Source organism: Haliotis asinina, chromosome 11, assembly GCF_037392515.1.
Source record: "Haliotis asinina isolate JCU_RB_2024 chromosome 11, JCU_Hal_asi_v2, whole genome shotgun sequence".
Taxonomy (NCBI): Eukaryota; Metazoa; Mollusca; class Gastropoda; order Lepetellida; family Haliotidae; genus Haliotis; species Haliotis asinina.
The window spans coordinates 55,753,819-55,777,622 of NC_090290.1; the positions used below are offsets into that span (position 1 = coordinate 55,753,819).

The 23,804-nt window shown below is 36.8% G+C and overlaps 1 protein-coding gene across 2 annotated transcripts in view; it reads left to right on the forward strand.

Moving 5' to 3' along the window:
- The window catches only part of LOC137256183 (nostrin-like), a 94,440-nt gene that overhangs the window by 26,184 nt on the left and 44,452 nt on the right, over window positions 1-23,804 (forward strand). The window contains exon 2 of one of the 2 annotated variants that reach the window (XM_067793893.1): window positions 6,800-7,079. The exons of the other annotated variant lie outside the window; for it this stretch is intronic. Coding sequence (XP_067649994.1) covers window positions 6,930-7,079 — 150 coding nt within the window. The 5' untranslated portion in view covers window positions 6,800-6,929. The remainder of the gene's footprint in view (window positions 1-6,799; window positions 7,080-23,804) is intronic. 2 annotated transcript variants of the gene reach the window in all.

Consider the following 23,804-nt stretch of genomic DNA (forward strand, 5'->3'; position numbering starts at 1 on the left):
ACCCAAAAGTACCCATTTGTTCGAATGCTAGAGAGTAACTGTATTTTTCCATTCACAAAACCAAAATGATGTGAGAGTTCCTATATAGAGGGAACAAGGTCACAGTACTTGTCTTGTTGTTATGATGGGTATGTCAGATCTCTGGTTATATGTTCTTGTTTTGACCTTGCCATTGCTATGAGTATGGTGTTTTGGACATGGACCTGAATTGCTTGATATATTATCCTTAAAAACTTCAGTTATATATTTTTAAATTTTTCATTGTTTTGAGCTGACAGTGTAAGTATGTCATTGACCTATATTCATGGCAGTCTTGTATCAACCACCACTTGCATATATCTTGTCCTGTGGAATAAGATACAAGGCATTATTGACTAGATACATTGATATTAATGTATCAGATCAACATGGCAAAAACTGTCATGATATATTGATTAATGATAAAATTAACTTTTCTGTATGTGTATAGATATACATTCCCCATGTGCTATTAATCATTGTAATGGTAAGAAGTTACAAGGCTGATCCACTTGGTCTGGTTTATCAGTTTCCGTTCCAAACATGGTAATGTTAAACGTTTCTGTTGCACAAGATAATCAGTACATCAGGAGTAAATTATTATCAGTACTGCAACATTTGATGGCATCCAAACCATTCATGCACAAAATCACCACCAGGTTGTTCACAAGCATGTGTGTATTTATGTAAAGGAGAGGCAGTCTTATGCACTGGGGCACATCCTAATTACATACTGTTCCAGGATGACCTGGCTGGTATATATAGCTATGGAGGCTTGATGATCAATAGCCTGTTAGATCTGCCAGGGAGATTGGTCTCATGGCCATGCAGGAGGGAGGTTTGGGTGAGGATGGATGGTAGTTGCGGAACTTGCACACAATGAGGATCAGCTGATCGTTGTTTGTTTTTTTGAACACACACATGTAAACGACAATGCTAATGATGAACAGTGGTGATGTTATGACACATGATATAGCTTGGTATCTGTATACATGACCTATGATTTAATACTGATACAGTGGTAATGGGATATATACAATATTGTAGCATAATACAAGGCCAATCATACAATACATCAATTAACAACCCCAGCATTGTGATACATCCTGTTCAAGTTAGGCTGTGTACAATTCTGAATAATATCTATTATCTAGCTTTTCCCATAAATGTCATTTTCAGATTGACTGAGTGTTCTACTGTTATTTTGTCTTAATGCATCCCAGTTACTAACAAATAACATTTTCTAAGTATAAGTAAATTTCAAAACTATAATGTGATAAAAAAATGTTATTACTCTCATAGTATCTAGATATAATGTGATAAAACTCAGTGTCCGGATCTAATGTTGTCCAACATCATGTTATTCCCATATTGTCTGAATATAGTGTGATCACAAATCATATTACTACCATAATAACTGATACATAGTATTATGTCATGTCCTTATTGTTACCCCTGAGATTGATTTTCTTGGTAGATCGTGAAGATGTCACAATATCATTACTGACTGTTAATAAGTGAATTATACACAATCTAAATCTGTTTTCATTACAATGATAAACACACCAGCACTGCTGGATAACCCCTATATCAACCTAATGTTTATTGCTGATGTAAACTGTGAAATTAGACAATATAGTTCGAGTTAACAGTTGAGTTCATTCAGTGTCTCTACATACAGACAGTTTACACTAGCTCACTTAACAGAATGAATATTGAATCATTGACACAATATAAACATCACCACCTCCAAGCAGTATTCTAGCAAGGGCCAGCAAGTATTGGCTGTGTAGGTATTGGCTACGTAAGTAGGGAATAAGACTTAGTATTCTCTTTAACCATAACCCCAGCTGTCTGGTATCCTTGGTAGGTTATCACGCGGTATCTCTCATCTCACTGAAATTGGTAGGGGAGGTGAACAGGTGGAATTATCTATAGCAGAGCTAAGTGGTTTGATGGCTTTTTGCCTCTCACCTTAGAAAAGTCAGATATTTCAGACTTGGTAAATATGACCTGATGTTGAAAGTCAAGACTGTGTTGTAGTCATTAAACATGTGACTTAATGGAGAATGGAACACTTTCTTATAGTATTAGACTTAATCTAGAGACTGGCTGTGTTACAGCAGGAAGCATTAGCCAATACAAAAATGTAGTTTGAAGCTGATTCAAGTAAAATTCTGTTTGGTCTAGTAAGCTAAAAAGTAGTATCAGTATGATAACACTGAATTTTCCATACTGAGCATATTGCATGTGAGACACTAGGTTGGCACTTGGGGATTTTCTACAGACTGCTTTATGTTAAAGCCTATCTCAAGTGACCACCACTTTATGGCAGCACCTGTTTGCTGAAGTGATTTGATAAAATATTGGACCATTAAATTCATCTCACTCTTTCCATTGGAAATTACAAAATCGATGTGTTTGCACAGAATATGAATGGTGGTGATATGAATTAGGAGAGTGATTTGTGGCAATTATTCTCCGATGATTTATTTGCCGCATGATCTCTTACATCTATGCCTAAATCACAATCACCTCTAACAATTTGCATTTTTTGTTTTTGATTATGTTTTTGTATGTACTAATAAATATAGCGATAAAAATACCCTTTTCTGAAAAACAAACATGAAACATTGAATTATCCCTGGTATTTCCTGGTTAGCTGCAAATAGCACAACAGACACTTAGTGCCCCCTAGTCTCTATGTTTCTCTGCTACATACTTCGCTGTCTTTGATCTTGGGATTTCAAAACTAATGATTCACGGTCCTGATTCACGTGCAAAAAGAATATCAGCACTTCCTTATCCATTAAATCCAGAGCAAAATAAAACAAGATGTAGACTTGTTCTGAAAGTGAGACAGTTTAGTCTTGAGTCTAGAGTGAAGTCTGAAGCCCACCAGAAAGCGATATGGTCGTTAATGTTGAGTGTTACAGTTCTGTATAGATGCTACACAAATACCCCTGTGTTTGCACTGGCAGTCCTCAAGGCAAAAGGTACGGCTTATCTATACTATTTAGGAATCCTGCTTGCTTTCTGCTGTTGTTGTCTGTCAGAATTCTTTACTTCCTCAATGTAAGTGGTTCCAGGAAGCCATGAGTACTTGAAATTTTCTCTGAGTTCAGATTTATGCATTGCCAAGATTTCTCGAGTGAGTGAGTGAGTGAGTGAGTGAGTGAGTGAGTGAGTGAGTGAGTGAGTGTAGTTCACGCCACTTATAGCTATATTCCAGCAATATCACAGTCGGGAACAGCAAACATTGGCCTCAGACATTGTACCCATGTGGGGAATGGAAACTGGGCCACAGCATGATGAATGAACACTTTAAACATTAGACTACCCCACAGCTTATAAATTTAATTGTCTCCATTGTCAGTTTTTACGCACATGGGACGCAGAAATTCGCGTTCCATAAATCCCTGTTTACACAAGTCTGTGACATTAATAAGGAAATCTCACGAGCCCTGCCTGAATTTTACTTCCCTCACAACAGTTGAAGTGGATCAATGCTCGTTTTTCAACATTAACCCATAAAGTCAGACATGCAGTAAACTGTATTCTTTTCAAGATCAATTCTTTTTTAGTTTTTTATTCTGCCCCAGATACAAATCATAAATTGCTAATAATAAAAAACTTTTTGTATTTAGAAGGAATATGACTTTGACTTGTGATTTTATTTTTATTTTTTCCACTCCTGCCTTTAGGTTTCCACGGGACAAAAATCCATAAAATAAGAAATAAAATTGGTCTGGCCTTATGACAATTACATTAATCAAATCCTGGACCTATTTTCTTTGGCACACATGACACAAGCAATACTGTTCCTGCATGGCATATAACTGTATGTCTATCAGTATTGTTAAATTTCTCATCACAGCTAGTTTCAGCCATCCAACTGTCATGCAGTAACAGTACCTACACTAAACAGTTTTATTCAGCTGTTGATGAGTGTCAGTTCAATGAAGTCACTAGGCTACCATTCCAATGCTTGGAAACACATCACCTTATATATCACCCTAACATATAATTAAGGCATCACCTAACTGATTATTTTGACCTTTATTATATTCAAATGTATTTGATATGAGACGAAATACGTGTAATGTATTGCAAGTGATATCCATGACATTGGATTGGTCAAACTTTCTGTCGTGTTTCAACTTTCATAAACCATAACAGTAGGTCGTATCTGCGAAATGACTGCTGTTTCCTGACAGGCAGATAATAGATGACACAGGGCTTCAGCTGCATTATGTATGCTTATATGACTAATTTCATTGGTTTTTTTAATGTTAATTTAGTTCTCATAATTAAATTAGTGAAGTGTGTTGAGTTTTTATTGACATGTTTATTTGTATGACTTACCTTCAGTATATATTTGTCTTAAGATTTGTCTTTAAACAGGTTCTGGGTACTATGTGTGAAGCCCATTTCTGGTGTCCCCTGCTGTGAATATTGCTGAAACCTGTGTAAAACCAAACTTGCTACTCATTCACTAAGACAGGTACCTGCTCCTTGTGTAAATCTGACACTTACAATTTTTGTGGGCTTATAAGATTTATAACACTTTGTAGTCAGTTCTTATTTATACTCAAGTCATTTAATAAACTTAGTCTTCCAAAAGCAAGTACATTTTGGCACACGTTGTGATATCTTCATAATACACGTGGTTGTGTTGGAATAAACAATGGTGTACTTGAAGCAAAGCGATAGTAGGACACAGTATGCCTGAATGTCAGAAGAGGTTAAGAGAGTGGCTCTTATCCTGGCGCCATATGGAGGGCTGTTGTAATAGAATCATGTCATATCGACACCAGACAGTACTCTACTGGGTTAGAAATTGTTTTGGCCTCTTGAGTCAGTATTTCAATGAACCAAGAAATGCAACATCAGAAATTATTTCAGCAGCATTCAAACAAGTGTAGAAATAACTTATGGACGACAATTGCTCATGGTACCATCTTCAGATATGCAAGTTCCATTGGCTGAGGTAAGGGATGTAGACATTCAGGCCTACCTCTGGTGTCCACACATGGATGTAATTTCGGATTATTAGGGCATCAAGTTTTTCTTTTCTAGTACTACACACTATTGGAATAGTATTGCGGTAGGCAGAAACCAACTGAAAGGCTTGATAATTATATCAATTGATAAAATTGATAGAATTTCATAGTCAGACATCTTTGTCTGTGTCGCTTCTCAGAATCAGAACAGTCAATGGTCCTTTCTTATCAACACACAACAAATTTCAAAATTTCCAGCACATTGTTTTATTTAATTTGTATACTGATATGGCTAGTTTTGACTATTGAAACTATTAATTGTTATGCATGTCAGAATGCCACCAGGGTTATATAAATAGGGACAAATGTAGTAAATAATAGGACAAACAGTTCAGTGTATCGATAGGTTGTTATATCATTACAGTATATTTACACACCTAAGCTCCACCATGTCTTCATTTCCATATTTTCTGAGCTTCAGTGTGGCATACAAGCTTGTAATCTGTCAAAAGTTCTGCATGAAAAAAAAAGAGGCTGCCATTTTGTGTATAAAGACAAAGATCTTTCATCTGATTATAAACACAGGATCATATGTTGAAAAATTGCTTTCAAGGTACATTTTTAGTATGTATACTTCAATTTCTGTGTGAATGTTTTATCTTTCATCATGATCATCTAAGACTAAAATTATAATTTCTGTACAAAAACCAACCTCTTGTCACATGCATGCCCTTGAGTTGTCAGAAATGTGTGAAGAGTTCTGAGATTGTTTGAATTTGCTCCTGTTTTAAACAACCAAAAGGTGTTAAATAAAGATGATACTTGTTGTTTCCCTGCCTGGCCTTGAGTCAGTGTGCTGTGTCTCAGTAGGGTATTGATGTGATAGTATGGTACATCTTGGTTTGACGGTATGGTACATCTTGGTGTGATGGTGTGGTACATCTTGGTGTGACAGTATGGTACATTTTGGTGTGACGGTATGATACATCTTGGTGTGATGGTATGGTACATCTTGGTGTGACAGTATGGTACATCTTGGTGTGACGGTATGATACATCTTGGTGTGATGGTATGGTACATCTTGATGTGACGGTATCGCATATCTTTGAGACGAAATGGTACATCATGATGAGAGTGAATGATGACAGTTTCTGTAGTCCTGACTAGTACAAGCACCACCACTCATGCTCTCATATGCATCTTGCGATGTAGCTTGTTTAGTGAAGTAATCTTAAACACAACATTAAATATGAAATGACAGTGCTTAAAAACAGAAATATTTAACAATATACATCATCATCCAGGCTTGTGAAGTGCAGGTGTAAGGGTGTCATCTTTTCCCAGTGAGCATATGCTGACGTTCGCAGTAACAGTCCTAGAATCCCTGGCCTAATGAAGACTGATTGTGCTTGTCATAGTAGACATATAAACGAATGCATTATGAGTCAGTGTTACACGTTTGATTGCATGGCACATGACGCTCAGAGTTCCTGGCACAGATTGATTACAGTCCTAATCTTAAACTTCTTGATATTTGGAAAATGTGAATTATTGCAGCTTGCAATTTTGCATGGAATTGGCAATGACATTTTTTTAAAGAATTGAGGAAATGAACCAATGATCTTTAGAACATTCTTAGAAATTGTCCTTCGCTATGATGTGCATGGAAGTAACGACTTCATATTTCCCATGTTTATGTAGTAGAATCAAATGTAAAATTATATTACCCATCATGCATATAGAGTGCAAATTTTCATGCTGAATATTTTTTTATGCAGTGAGACTAAAAACTAAACAAATTTGGAACATTATACAAGGCTGTGCAGTACGCCATCTTTCATCGAGATATTTTGAGGATTCAGTATCTATTCCACTTGGAATTGTGTTTTGGGACATGTGACCGATGGAATGAGTCACACTCTGTTGTGTAAGCGGTGTTCAACACGTCGTCATCGGAGCAACAGTCGCTTCCGTCGCATCTCCAATATGATGCCGCAGCCCATCCAGGAAGTGATCAACAGCCTCATGCTGCCCTACCCTGTGGAGAAAATTGCCAAGGTAAACAGCATGGATTATCAACATCATTACACACAAATTCTTACTGCATGTGGATATTTGTTTGATAAGATGGAATAAACGTAATATTGGTATGGCATGTGGATATTTGTTTGATAAGATGGAATAAACGTAATATTGGTATGGTATGGGGGTATTTGTTTGATAAGATGGAATAAACGTAGTATTGGTATGGCATGGGAATATTTGTTTGATAAGATGGAATAAACGTAATATTAGTATGGCATGGGGGGTATTTGTTTGATGAGATGGAATAAACGTAATATTGGTATGGCATGGGAATATTTGTTTGATAAGATGGAATAAACGTAATATTGGTATGGCATGGGAATATTTGTTTGATAAGATGGAATAAACGTAATATTGGTATGGCATGGGAATATTTGTTTGATAAGATGGAATAAACGTAATATTGGTATGGCATGGGGGGTATTTGTTTGATGAGATGGAATAAACGTAATATTGGTATGGCATGGGGGTATTTGTTTGATAAGATGGAATAAACGTAATATTGGTATGGCATGGGAATATTTGTTTGATAAGATGGAATAAACGTAATATTGGTATGGCATGAGAATATTTGTTTGATAAGATGGAATAAACGTAATATTGGTATGGCATGGGGGTATTTGTTTGATGAGATGGAATAAACGTAATATTGGTATGGCATGGGGGTATTTGTTTGATAAGATGGAATAAACGTAATATTGGTGTGGCATGGGAATATTTGTTTGATAAGATGGAATAAACGTAATATTGGTATGGCATGGGGGGTATTTGTTTGATGAGATGGAATAAACGTAATATTGGTATGGCATGGGGGGTATTTGTTTGATAAGATGGAATATGGCATGGGGGGGGTATTTGTTTGATAAGATGGAATAAACGGAATATTGGTATGGCATGGGGGGTATTTGTTTGATAAGATGGAATATGGCATGGGGGGGGGGTATTTGTTTGATAAGATGGAAAAAACGTAATATTGGTATGGTATGGGGGTATTTGTTTGATAAGATGGAATAAACGTAATATTGGTATGGCATGGGAATATTTGTTTGATAAGATGGAATAAACGTAATATTGGTATGGCATGGGGGGTATTTGTTTGATGAGATGGAATAAACGTAATATTGGTATGGCATGGGGGGTATTTGTTTGATGAGATAGAATAAACGTAATATTGGTATGGCATGGGGGGTATTTGTTTGATAAGATGGAATATGGCATGGGGGGGGGGGTATTTGTTTGATAAGATGGAAAAAACGTAATATTGGTATGGTATGGGGGTATTTGTTTGATAAGATGGAATAAACGTAATATTGGTATGGCATGGGAATATTTGTTTGATAAGATGGAATAAACGTAATATTGGTATGGCATGGGGGGTATTTGTTTGATGAGATGGAATAAACGTAATATTGGTATGGCATGGGGGTATTTGTTTGATAAGATGGAATAAACGTAGTATTGGTATGGCATGGGAATGTTTGTTTGATAAGATGGAATAAACGTAATATTGGTATGGTATGGGGGTATTTGTTTGATAAGATGGAATAAACGTAATATTGGTATGGCATGCATGGGAATATTTGTTTGATAAGATGGAATAAACGTAATATTGGTATGGCATGGGAATATTTGTTTGATAAGATGGAATAAACATAGTATTGGTATGGTATGGGGGTATTTGTTTGATAAGATGGAATAAACGTAATATTGGTATGGCATGGGGGGTATTTGTTTGATGAGATGGAATAAACGTAGTATTGGTATGGTATGGGGGTATTTGTTTGATAAGATGGAATAAACGTAATATTGGTATGGCATGGGGGGTATTTGTTTGATAAGATGGAATAAACGTAAGATTTGTATGGCATGGGAATATTTGTTTGATAAGATGGAATAAACATAGTATTGGTATGGTATGGGGGTATTTGTTTGATAAGATGGAATAAACATAATATTGGTATGGCATGGGGGGTATTTGTTTGATAAGATGGAATAAACGTAGTATTGGTATGGTATGGGGGTATTTGTTTGATAAGATGGAATAAACGTAATATTGGTATGGCATGGGGGGTATTTGTTTGATAAGATGGAATATGGCATGGGGGGGGTATTTGTTTGATAAGATGGAATAAACGTAATATTGGTATGGTATGGGGGTATTTGTTTGATAAGATGGAATAAACGTAATATTGGTATGGCATGGGGGGTATTTGTTTGATAAGATGGAATAAACGTAATATTGGTATGGCATGGGGATATTTGTTTGATAAGATGGAATAAACGTAGTATTGGTATGGTATGGGGGTATTTATTTGATAAGATGGAATAATCATGATATTGATATGGCATGTGTCCTCTTTGAGAGAGAATTTTCCATTTATTCATTTACAAAGGTTGTTTGTTGACCTTGGTGCTGTTGGCTCCAGTAGAGGCGGAGGAGCGCATTCCTGTAGAATGGATATTATATATCTGGTGGACTCCCTCCTTGTCTGACTGGCATCTGTGTCGAAGGAATGTGTCCAGATATAACCATGAGTCATTAGCACATGCAGACAGAAATAATTAAATTTTATATGAGAGATGAACAAAATTAATACTGCATTATTGTCCATTATCAGTTGAAATTTAATACAATTCTCCAGTAAAGTGTCATAACACTCAAGAGGTAGCAATGACATTAAAGCAATCCTGTATTGGCCTTTCCTTTTCACTGATTACCAGTGAGGATACAATATGCAGTCAAAGTGAGATTTCCATGTACCTAAGCTCATGTGAATATCAAGGATAGAACCAGTCTTCAGCAACCAATGCTTCTTTTTGGAAAGGAAAAGGGGAATCAGATGGTGTGACTTGCCAACTGGTTGATGTATGTCATGGTGTCCGGATTATGTAGATCGGTGCTCATGATGTCCGTCACTGGATTGTCTGTTTCTTTCTTTTCTTTTTACAGAATGTCATGTTATTGCTGTAATATATCTGTGTATGACATTGAACTACAAACAAAAGCACTATAACCCAAATTCTTTAATGGGAAATTTTGTTAAGACGTGCAATATGGTATGGGTGAAGTGTATTACTGTATATAGTATGTCCAATTTTGTGATTCTTTGTTAATCTTTATTTTGTTGCATACATGAGTTGAAAATTAAGCACACATGGTATTGTGCTCAGGTATCCGAATGTTCTGCTAAATAGCTGTTGCAAGAAAATAAAAGTCATTAAAGACATTTCCTCAGAGTCGGTTGTCCCAATAAAGTGATCTACGTAGCCTTTCATTTTCAGGATAAACAAGGTGGTGAAATCTTCCAAATGTAATTACAATAAATGGTGATGATGATGAAGTCAGATTTGATATATGAGTCCACAGCTTATAGAGATGCAGGTACGGTTACCAAGTATGTGATCTCAAGGGAGATCATCAAAATGCTAAAGGTACAGGCATCTTTCTGAAATATCACTGAAGATTACCAAAAGTTCAACTTCAAATAGCTTTTCTGTCTTAATGATGTTTTAGTTTCTTCATGTGATGTAAAGATCTTAGGAAAGGTTGCTTTTATATAATGCTACATTTTGTGCAAAGATGAGGGGCTTTCCTCTTATATTTGAAATGGGAAAGAATGAAATGTCACCTATTTGGAGACCAAATACAGGAAAGTTTAAGGAATGAAAGTGTGCTGCAGTTGGATGTAGGGCATGAGGTGTGACATTTAAAAGTGACCAAGGTCAGGAGCATGTTCGTCTGTGACCTTTACAAAGTCTGTCTGAGCAGTGCAGGGATCAAGGTGAAGGTGAAATGGGATTTAAAGCAGCACTCAAGATTACTTTGTTTATTAATGATATGTACACTCATTTGTGTGGTAACTTGTTTGTGTCTGGACTTATTTTATCATCATTGAGCTCCATGGGTTGGTACAATTCACTCATATATTCAGTGAATTATATACTGTATCCGTCAGTGAGTTCACTTCATTATTTCCTTTCAGTGGAATTGAATATTCATATTTTTTTTATTTCACTGAACATAATGAATAATACATCAAATGCTGACTTGTTACTGTATTTATCAGGAAAGATTTGTATTCATTACCCAATATGTATCATTCATTTCCTAGTGGATATGTTGAAGCCTAACTAGTACCCATTGAGATATCCTGTCACAGAATTAAAAGAGTGAGTGAGTTTAGTTTTATTTCACACTGAGCAATAACCTGACAGTATGGTGGCTGTCTGTAAATAATTGACTCTGGACCAGACAAACCAGTGATCAACAGGATGAGCATCGACCTACGTAATTTGGAACCAATGACGTGTCAGCTAATTCCTGTAATGCTGACTGCATGGCATCGCAACAACAACTTTCATCCTTTGATGGTACCAGAGACAGATACCGCTGACAACGTGGTCGATGACAGTTCACAAGAAAGTTTTTCCAGTTTTCCCTCTTCAACAAGTAGAAGTTATTGAGACTATCAGAACCTTTGGAAACAACTTTTTCTGAAGTCATTATGAATCTCAGTAGATGTTTTTAGTTGACAAGCTCAATAGACATTCTGGAATAGTGGTTTTCAAACTGCTTTAGCTATAGTTACTAGCAATGAGCACTGAGGTGGCTTGGGAATATTGCTGAGAGTGGCATTAATCTCCATGTAACACATATTACATTTTATATAAAAATAGGAAACACCATGAATGGTGTACTTTTATAGTTCAGTGTCAGGTCATGAACTGGCCATCCAAACTGAGCAACAGAACATGAAAGAAAATAATATTCAATTATTGTTTATGGATATGTACAATCCATCATACATGCTACACACATAATCCTTCTAATTCTTTCTGTCAGGGCTGTATCAGAGGCTAATATTTCACAGAGCTGTCTTCATCACTGTCGGTATCTTTGTGTTATTCCCTGCTATTATTCCCTGCCGTTATTCCCAACCTGATTTACACAGGGGAATGGAGTCGCATGGACTGACTTAGGAGTAATCTGCCATGCTTTTAGTGGCTCCATCTGGCTGAATATGTCCCATTGGGTAAAGCCCTGGGATGGCATAAGTCACGTACCATCAACTCCCATGTTCCTACTAGCACTTACTGGATGGGAGTGGTATTATATTTCAGGTTCCAGATTTCCACAACTGTGGAGATTCTCCCTAGACTAAGGCTTAGTCTCTGAACATGTATAATTTTGATAGTAACAAACAACCCCATTTTAATTGAAAATGAGACCCAGGGAGACCTGAGGAAATCTAGACTTGCTACAGTTAAGGCTTTAGCACTGCAGAGAAAGCTTGGCATTAGGCAAAATAATGTGGTTCAGGGACTGTGAGACACTAAGATTCAAAGTACATGTACATGGGGGAAAAGTAATTTTTTTAGGTAGGATTTTTATTTATTAAAATTACTGTTTTAAGGATTTTGTTTTAATTCTTTGAAATTGTCCTGTGTGAAATAAGATGCTTATGTGTGCAGTGGTTGTTTAGAACAGGGCAAAATGAACAGGTTGACCACAGCCAGGAATGAAGCTGGATCAAGGACCTAAATAGCATTCACTGGCAGTTCCCTTGGTTGTAGTCTTTGGGGTCTAAATGTCAGCCTAGTATGCCCCTTTTGTATTGGTTTATTGAATAGCACAATGATAATGTGTGCGAGAGATCCAGAGAGAACCTTTTGAAGGCTTTCTAGGGAAGGATTTCACTTGTGAGAGCTATGATACCAGTGATACCAAAATATCATGTCATCAAAATTTGTGAGAAAAGAAATAGCAAAAGTTAGAACGATTGATTGTTGAAACCCAAAGAGTTGAGTAAAAGTCATCAACAGATCCATTTCCTTGTATTCTCAATGCAGACCCATTACCTTTGATTTGTTGCCACTTTGTTAGTAGCCAAAAATACTGTGCAGAGATTAATTTCATCAGATCATCACAATAATAGTGAACATCTTACAAAATTTTATTTTCATTTTTGTGTTAAAAATAAGAAAAAATCATGGCCTAATGTCATATACTTAATGTTGAAACAAATGAGCCAGGGTTTTCAAGGACATTGGCTGTAAACAACAAAGACATAAGGACACATCATAATTGTGAACCCAGGTCACAAGTACTGCTTAGTTTCTACAGGATGTGAGTGATCTTGTGCATCACGATGATGACAACAATCAGTTCCTCCTCTTCCTCTTTGTACTTCTAAACAGCATTGTGATGTAATTGTCAGCACGCTTTCCGTGTATATTTGATGTGTCACTTTCCGGTTTTGGCTTGTGGTCTTCAGGAACAAGCACGAGACACATCATGGTTTATCAGTTACTCATCTGGGTTTTCTTCCAGTTCTGCTGCTGGATTTTAGTCAAGTGCACTTAGTCCAAGTGCTATTTCCAAGTATGGCTTGTTTAGCTTTGTTTCAGGTAGAATATATAATTATGAGTGGTGGTGAAGTGGCCCAGGTAGCCAAGTTATCCATGGCTGTGCAGAGTAGCATCTCTTCTTCATTGCAGAATCTATGATTTCTGGGTTTGAATCCTATTTCACACCAGTGTGATTTCTATGTTGGTCAGGACCCATCCTTGTAGGTCTCACCAGTGTGATCTACATCTGTTACCTTTGATAATTTAGCTTTTCCACATTTAAACAGCTGTGTTGTGGAGTGAGTCAGTTACACTATATAGCAGTATTACTCAAGTACCTCATTCAGTTGTATGCTAAGTCATTACACTAAAATGTTGATGCTTGTATTTCCATAATTCTCTCCTTATAGAATCACTTCTGGTATTGAAGACTGGCGCCATGTTGACTCTTTGGTACCACATGTGTTGTAAATACATAGAACTGCCATGAGATGCATTATGTAAGTGAGTACAGTGGCGTTTGTGGCTGAAGCATCCCAGACTACAGGATCCACTTGACTGTCAACTTCCATCGTAACCATGACAACACATCTGATTCACCAACAAAAATTTAAATGATTTTTTGGGAGGGATCATTTTCAGATTTTAGTGTTGGACTCACTTTAGCTAAGCTTACAAGACCAAACAGAATCTTTCTAGACTTAGGTTTCTAAAAATGTAGCCCTATATCCCTTCTACTATCAGATAAACAATGCCTCATCAACATTATCAGATATATGATACATGATATTACATTCATATTAGTGTAAAAATTTGGATAATGGCAAATTGAAAATGCTGAACAAATATCAGTGATCAGTGATAGTAATATGCCTCCTATGTAGATATATTACACTCACAGCTTTGGGATACATATCGTATCACAACCCCAGTGTTTAATTTAACCTATAGTTTGACTGTGTTGAAGTTGAAGTTACAGATTATATCAAGACAATACAGGCAAGAGTGACATTCCCTTTAACATTTTGATCTTGAAGCCTTGGGTATCACTTAAGTCTGTCAGTAGCAAACAGGTTCATACATTAATACCTCTTTAAATACATCAAATATTGAAGTCCATCTTTAAATGAAGTTCCATGTAATGCATGTGATGGATTGCTGCCTATTGTCCTGCACTCACTGAACTGTGAAACACAGATTGTGCATTCTCATTATGACGTACCCCACTTCTTATATAGCCATTGCGTGAGAAACTCCAGCGTGTTAATCACTTCACCTAGTACCTTAGACTTGCGCTAGTCTCCAAGGATATGATTGTTGGTTTAAATCATCTCCGAGATTATATGAACTATATTAGCAAGGTATCTCGATAAACAAACTGGCATACTTTCAGTCTTCTCAACAAGACAGCCTATTAAAAGGTTGGAATGACTAACCACACATCGACTTATCTTCTAGTACAGCCTTATAGCAAGGCTGCTCTTTCCACTGGCCACTCATGGCAGGTTTTGTATCTGCCAGCATACAGTCAGTCAAGTTTCGGTTGTTACAGTGTCTGAAAACTAGAATCAGGAATTTGGGTACATGTTGCATGTGGATTTTACTTCCAGGATGCTGGTATCTTAGCAGTAGTGCCTGTATACCATGTAAATCTGTGCAGAAACTGGTAGATATGAGTAAAATATTGTCCTTCATACTGGCACCTGTATACCATGTACATCTGTGCAGTAACGGGTAGATATGAGTGAAATATTGTCCTTCATACGGTCACTTGTATACCATGTAATCTGTGCAGAAACTGGTAGAAATGAGTAAAATATTGTCCTTCATACTGTCACCTGTATACCATGTAAATCTGTGCAGTAATGGGTAGATATGAGTAAAATATTGTCCTTCATACTGTCACCTGTATACCATGTACATCTGTGCAGTAACGGGGAGATATGAGTAAAATATTGTCCTTCATACTGTCACCTGTATACCATGTACATCTGTGCAGTAACGGGTAGATATGAGTAAAATATTGTCCTTCATACTGTCACCTGTATACCATGTACATCTGTGCAGTAACGGGTAGATATGAGTAAAATATTGTCCTTCATACTGTCACCTGTATACCATGTACATCTGTGCAGTAACGGGTAGATATGAGTAAAATATTGTCCTTCATACTGTCACCTGTATACCATGTACATCTGTGCAGTAACGGGTAGATATGAGTAAAATATTGTCCTTCATACTGTCACCTGTATACCATGTACATCTGTGCAGTAACGGGTAGATATGAGTAAAATATTGTCCTTCATACTGTCACCTGTATACCATGTACATCTGTGCAGTAACGGGTAGATATGAGTAAAATATTGTCCTTCATACTGTCACCTGTATACCATGTACATCTGTGCAGTAACGGGTAGATATGAGTAAAATATTGTCCTTCATACTGTCACCTGTATACCATGTACATCTGTGCAGTAATGGGTAGATATGAGTAAAATATTGTCCTTCATACTGTCACCTGTATATATTTGATGCAGGGTTTGTATGGCAGACTAGTATAACATGCATACTTTCTGTTAAATTAGTGCAGTACTGACTAAGGTGTTAATTGGTGTTAAGCCACTATGATGCTGCAAGGCCTTCACCTACTGGTGTACCATGGCATACCATGTAATTTGTTTCAGCATCCAGTTTTCATAACTCCTGAGCTATAGCAGAGAGCGCAGCTGGTACAAATAATTAGACTTGGATTGTATTGCCTGGGAAATTATAAGTAAAATATTGTCATTCATATAGCATAAAAATATTTCATGGTATCTGTTATACTGCACTGTGACATAGTCTGGCATCTGACATACTAAATGGCACCCTATTATATACATGGAATATTGCTGAAAAAGGATAAAATACGTTCACCAACTGTCCCTGAAGGGTTGCAATATTTCAGGATCACAAAGAAGAGGAACATGGGAATTCAGGCTTCACACACTCTAGCCATGTGGGGATTGACGAGTCAGCACTTATATATATTCATATATACATGAGTGTGGTTGATGTTAACACTCTTAACACAGCCTGTCCCAGGCATCCCACACTCTGTATGTGGCATTAATGAATGTATTGGCTTTGGCAGATATACTCGTAACTGACATTTCCATTGGGTTTCTGGTATATCAGGAGGGCTATAGTTGTTTCCTATTCTTACTCCAATGACCTAATTCACTGTTTGATTTCTTCCGGTTGTGCACTCTGCTGAAGAGTGGCTATCCTATTTCATGTAGATGGCGTGTGCTGGATTTGTTTAGGCCATTTCCCATTTTTACTTGACTTACAGATGTGTCCTTTCTTGTTTGTTGGTTTATAGCTGGTTTATTTTTTTTTTAAAGAAATTCAGTTAGGTAAGGAAAAGAATATTAGAAGATAATAACAGAAGTATCATACATGACAGCGGGTATACAGTGTATACAGTGAGTGAGTGAGTTTAGTTTTTTGCTACTATCAGCAATATTTCAGTCATATGGTGGCAGTCTGTAAATAATCAAGTCTGGACTAGACGATCCAGTGATCAACAGCATGAGCCTTGATGTGCACAGTGGGGAACCAATGACGTGTCAACAAAGTCGGCGAGTCTGACCACCTGATCCAGTTAGTCGCCTCCTATGACAAGCATAGTCGGCTTTTGTGGCAAAGATGAGTTGCTCAAGACCTATTCTATCCTGGGTCATGTGTAGCTGGAGTTTCTTATATACAACACTGTCAGCATTGTATTGCCATGTAAATCATTTTGATACTGAGTGCAGAAACCTGTTAATCAATGTTCATGCAAAAGATTTCAGTGCAAGAGTGAAAAAGTATTTTCTTTTAGATGATCATTTTTATTTTTCTTATTTGTTTATGTTTTACATCTAGAATAAAGGCAAGGAAAAGTTGACAACACTTGTTTGTGTTCATGCATCTGCTGAAGAAACTTTCCTGAATTCACGTCAAACACCATATGTGTTGACATGGTGTTTTTTGTCTGAAATTTGATTCTAGAACCATAAATATATGTAAAACCTATTACAGACACAAACTTATGGATTGGTTTGAGATTTGATTTCTTTGAACTTCGTGCAAATCTGGGATAGGGCAGGCCAGTCTTTTTACATGTTTTAGTGCCAATCTGATGTTCAGAGTTATGTCCCTCACAGGTATGTAGACACTTGTCAACATATGTCTTTATATTTGGTTTGATAATCCTAATTACTTTATAATCATACTTGAATGCATTTTGAAACTTAATAAAAAGAAGGGATCTGCGAATGTATAGCAGGATTGTAATATCTAGACATTTTATAGTTTTCCTATATGAATTATAATTCACATGCACGCCCTTGTGTATGTCATCTGCGTCATTACACTTCACGACGAAAACAGTGATTCTGTTGAAAGCTACAACAACTTAATAAAAACAAAATGCAAATATTAAAATTACAACAAATGACTTGTTCGAGTGATCTATAATTCATCAGCAGATTTCCCAAGTGATGGGTCTTTTAACAGTCTAATATAGGTTTCGTTTCAGGTTTATCACATTTCTGTACAGTGTTACTGGTCACCCAAGATGGCACACCTGGCAACTAATTGCATAATGTGCGTCATTCTTTTTAAAAAGTTATTTAGTTAGCCAATAATGAGCAATCAATCAAAGTACTGGCGGTTAATCCTTTGAAAGAAGGGAGTTGTTTTTACATCATGTACATATAGACACAGACACGACAGAGTGTATTCAGTATAGATTAGTAAATGTACATACATAAACACTACCTTTTGACAAATTCCCATTTAAATCCGCATAAAAGTAATTCATCAATCAGCATGTTATCGGTTAATCCTTTGATCGATGCAGACACAAGAAATACGAAATGGGGACCTTTGTCGGGTAATCTAAGTGCCGTTACCACTAATTATACCAGTTATAAATTCATTAACTGAGCATCTGCATAGACCCTCATATCTGTCCCTACAGTTAGGTCACCGCTCTGATTGGTTGAAATTTCGTTTGCGTCTGAGAATTGTGCACTGTTGTCAAAAAGGTCGAATTCAGGTAATTAAAGATCGAAATGAGCAGTTTTAATGACGGGGTTTAATTTATAACGATGTCAATGAGTCATTTATGCATTTGCACCCCCTAGAGTGTAAATCACGAAATTTTTGCATCATATTTTTGCAAGTGGCGACCTACAAACGTTTTTACGTCATGAAATTTTTGCGACTTGCCCAATTCTCAGAACATAATTTAGTTTGACAGTTTCAAAGCTTACTTGCATCAGAAAGTTTTATATGAAAAAAATCCAGTCACACATTAAAGTTTGCCGCTAATCTTGAACACCATTCAGTGGAGTATTGCCGCATGTATACAATCAGTGATGTTTTCCTAAAAACAACACTTGCTGCATAAGCCAGATAAGCTTAAAACAGTTCAAAGGGATTAAATTAAATGGAATGACTCTAATAAATTGGCGCTGATGAACTACCAGTTAAGTCAGTGCCAGCAAAGCTGTTGATCTCCAGATAAGCGTCATGAAACCTATCCACACCCGCTGGATGGTCTCGGCCTTTCAAACAGTCTCTAAGAAATGTGTGTTGCGTGGTTGGCACCTGTCTGGACTATCGGAAATACTGATTGAGTGACTTTTGTTCCAGTATCCATGGTTTGACATGTGACACGTGAGTACAAGTAATGCTAGTAGTTAGTCATTCTTCGCGTTGTTGTCATTGCTTAGTATATGTATTGTCTAGATCTATTGTTAATTATATGAACTGGTGAATAATAAAGCTAAGATAGGACAGGTTGTTAGCTGATTATTCATTGCATTCTACCAGAAAATTGTGCCATGATATTTTTGCAAACTCAAGTCATTCGCAAATTTCACTAAAATATCATGCTCGCTAAAATTTAATGATTTACAGTATATGATCTTTAAGCCATACTTACTGTGAAGAAACAGAATTCTTGAACATATTAGCATGATTAGTGAACGTAGTAGAGCTATGTTTTGTGTTAGAGCTACTTTACATGCTTAATCATTTTAAAGATAGAAACTGCCTTGAAGGCAGGTAATTCAGTATCTTTGGGGAATCAGCATTTATCAGTAAACATACCAGTGTTACCATGGTAACATGCATTTGTTGCATCTTGATAGTAACTGGTTAAACAAAGTTTGGAGCATTTTCAATATTAAAGATTGCTTGTTGGTTGTTAAACTCATGCATTGCAAATGCTTTTTTCTACAAATTATACAATTTGAATGAAGGTTGTTTCAAATAGTGACTGTATCATAGCATGACACATATTTCTGTGGGGAAAGAAGAACTTCATGCTTCTGTTAATACATGTCCTCTTACTTGAGTCCATAGATACATGTGTATAAACGCACAGAACCTGCTAGCTTGAAGCATTTAAGTTATCATGTCATGGGCATCGGAGAGTCCTGCACGATTCTGCAAATAGCAATTAATAATGTACATTAAATTGTAAACTTTTGTTTTGATAAAGTTATAAATTCATGAAGAAAATATTAGAATTTAAGTCAAACTTTTTGGATGATATTTTGCAAAAATATATGTTTCACCAAGACAGATTTTTGAGGCTATTATTGGGCTCTGTCAAGTGTCGGGAAAAAATAAATCTCAAGTTATTGTTTTGAACTTCCAGAGTGAGACATTAGAGAGGAAGAATTATTCCTGTTTGTCTTTACATTCTTGCATTGGAGTTGTGAATAAACAAACATTTGTTTTTGAACAAAATGACATTTTCTCAGTTTGAAGTCCAGTGGCAGGAAGTTTAGGATCCCAGATTCACTCCTGAGGGCAGATTGTGTCAAATATGCAGGAATCCTTGAAAACTTTACGAGCAAAGCCAGTAGCTTTTGCCTGGTTGTTTGAAAGAGTTTTCTTACCCAGCTAGTCAGTTTCATGCTACAGATCTGACCCAGTCTACAAACAGCATGTGTCTGGACAAACATGGAGAAGTTTGTGGGTAATCAGATCGAACCCCCTTGACTAGCTATATCTGTTTGCCATTCTGGATGACAAGCCTCTTTCCTAGCCAATTAGAATCATTCTCTGGTCCGGACAGGGAAAGCTGACAATTTTTTGTAGAGCATGGGAAAATATTGTGATTCGAAATCCTTGCCGAATCAGCCATGTTCATAAATCGCAGATCAAACAGAAGAAAGTTGAGAGCATGAGATCTCATTGAATGTTACAGGTTCCTGTGAAAAATGGGGATCAGCTTAATACATTTCATGGAGACAAATATTTCTGAACAGAGATACTTCTTTAAAAAAAACTCTTCAGTTTGTCTGGATGAGTTGACAACAAGACTTGTGGTCCCCTGGTATTGATCGGGATCTAAGTGTGGAAAGTTTATCTAATACCTGGTGTGGATCTGCTACTGCTGTTGATGTAACTGTTACCTTCGAGGATGACTTTTGAAATTGCAAGAATTCCATGTGACAGACTGATGTGAATTAGGACAGGAACTGTGAAACTCTGTTTGTCCTCAGACAGTGTTTTGTTTGACTTGTAACACTATGGAGAAGCTCTACAAGCATGTAAGTGTATGTTAGGTTGAGATCTCCACAGTATCCATCTTCTTTATGAAGTTCGAGATTCAGCTGCGTGGTCAAACCTGGGATTGTGTAATATTTTATTCCTCCGCTTCATTGCTGTTGCAGGGCTGGATGACTGTGTTGAGGTAACCGGTTTGGTATGCAATTTGTAAACAAAAGAGGAATGTCAGGGATCCAGCTTAATTTCTTTTCTGCATCGTCCATCTTGAAGTTAGATTCTATGCAGGGTTTCAGCTTGACTCATTGTCATGTAAAATGTCCTATAAAAATTCACAATTTGTAAAGAAGAATTTCTTATAAGAAATGCATGAAAAGATAATGTATCTAATTAACTTTGGTCGCTAGCAAACTTGATAATGATGTAGACTGCGCAGACCAAATTTCCTTTAAGATCATAACATAATTAGAATATTTCATGAAAAGATAAATATTTATAACTAACCAGTCATTCATACATTTGGTCAATGCTTTGTTGCTTATGTGGCTGAAATGAAGCAGATCATTATTAACTGGTTTAGACTTTGTCAAAGTAGACTAAGATGGTAACTGTTTTCATACTGAAGTACAAAGGCAGCGGACAGATGTGTATTAACTTGCTCTGTTGACATGCTGTTAATGATATGAATTCACCAGCAAGCCATGTTCTCACTGTCATCATTATTATTCATATAAACAACATTAATGTAGATAAGCAATGTTGCCTTGCACCATCATCCAGGATGATGAGCCCCTATTTCTAGCTGTGTACAACCAGTGGAGTCAGTAACAAACCTCCCATGAGTGGCCAGCGGCATAGTTAAGTTGTTGAGGTGTCTGCTTGCCCAGGGTAGATTCCGATAAAGGGTTTTGGTGGACAACAGTTGAAACATCACAAAAGGAGGTGAGGAAGGGTAGGTGGTGGCAGAAATAAAGTAGACTGATTCTTGGTGCCATGGTGGTGGACTGGATTGTATGACCTACCTGACAATGTCACACCTTGGATCAGTGTTCATGCTATCAACCCTTAATCTGCAGGTAGGGATGGCTATGGATAAATGATGATAATGAACTAAATATGGATTATTATCAACATTTTCAATAAATCACAGAAGTAACTTTGAGCCAAATTGCAGAGAATATTCAAACGAAATCACATATATCACACGACAGGTGAGTTGTGACACATTTATGATAACTGAACATAAAAACTGTACTAAGAGTGTTACCATCCTATGTGACTGTTCAGCAGACGAGCAGATTGTATAACAAACATTATCTGTGTGGTATCATTCACTGACAGGCCATCTCTACATCTTGTACCAAGACTAACAACTAGTCTCTCAAATGAACATAATTTACTGAAAAGATTTCATGATAAAAAAAATAATGTATTTTCAGAAGCTAGGGGAATCTAGACTTGCCACATTTTCTAGACTTGCATGGGCTTTCTTGGATATATTTGCTTCAGGGTGTGTACGACAAACTATCTTGTACCAATGCAGTCAAACAAACCAGTGTTGTTCATGCAACTGCTGCTGCTGATCCCTTTTGAACAAATCTTCTCTCCCACAAAATATGCCCTATGAATACAGTTGAGTTACTAGTCAAAATGAAATCGAATTCTTAAAATCAGAAATCACCCTCTTGATTCCAGTGATCAAACTGCAACTATTGACAATCAGCTCCCTGTATATGTGTATATTACATGAACATTGTGACTATCTGAGCATTAATCCTATAGGTGGATTACCTCTAAGCTGTGAAAATGTGGGGAAAATCTGATATTTATGTCCAAATATGTTAATTACAAATTACAGTCGGAAGTGCTAATTGTAAATCTTGTGACATAATTGCAATGATCTGTGGCAATAAAGTCAAGCCAGTGTGTATGTTACTTATAGCTGAATATGATCTGAAATCAGCGTAAGGTACAAATATTTAGAAGGTATAAGGATAAGCTTATAAGTCAAGGTAGGGACTACCCTTTGTCCACTTGCTGGTTGAGGGAACTCTAAACAGAAATGATGTGTTGATACAAGGGAGCTGTCTCATCAGGTGCAAGTGATTATCAACTTTGGGTGTTTGTCTCTGTAATTAATGTGTTTGATGTGGGCCCACTGTGTTTGACCTCAGTGTATATGAAGCAAAGCGCTGACAATCGCTGTCTGTTGTTATATTCCGGTGCTAAACATTGTCCACACCAGGTGATACAGTTGGGGGAAGTCTCAGGGTCACAAATATTTCACTGTGGTGCATGTGCCCCTAATAAAGACACAGTTCATGGGCATAAATGGCATTACTTTCAAATGAAATCTGCCTGATAAAGGAGCAATAATTAGCTCTGGAAAGCTATGTAAAGAATAAAAAAAGTTGTTATCCATAAAATGTGCCGTGTGTTCATGTTAGTCCACCTTCTAAATGGCTTTCAAAGACTTCAAATATTTTGTTTAAGATGTCTTCATGAATAAGATCAAATCAGAAATAAAAGTTCTGTGGCATAAGTATCTTTGCAGCCATTTAAATTAATGATATGCTTGCACTTATTTCAGCTGTTTGTAAGCAGTCTGTAAAAACGCTAGAATAGGTAATCCAGTGATTGACAGCACAAGCAGAGAGAGAGAGATTTACACCACACTCAGCAGTATTCCAGCTATACAGTGGCAGTCTGAAGTCTGGACCAAACAGTCCATTCTTCAAAAGCATAAGCGTCTGCCTGCACAATTGGGAACCGATGCCATGTGTCAAACAAGTCAGC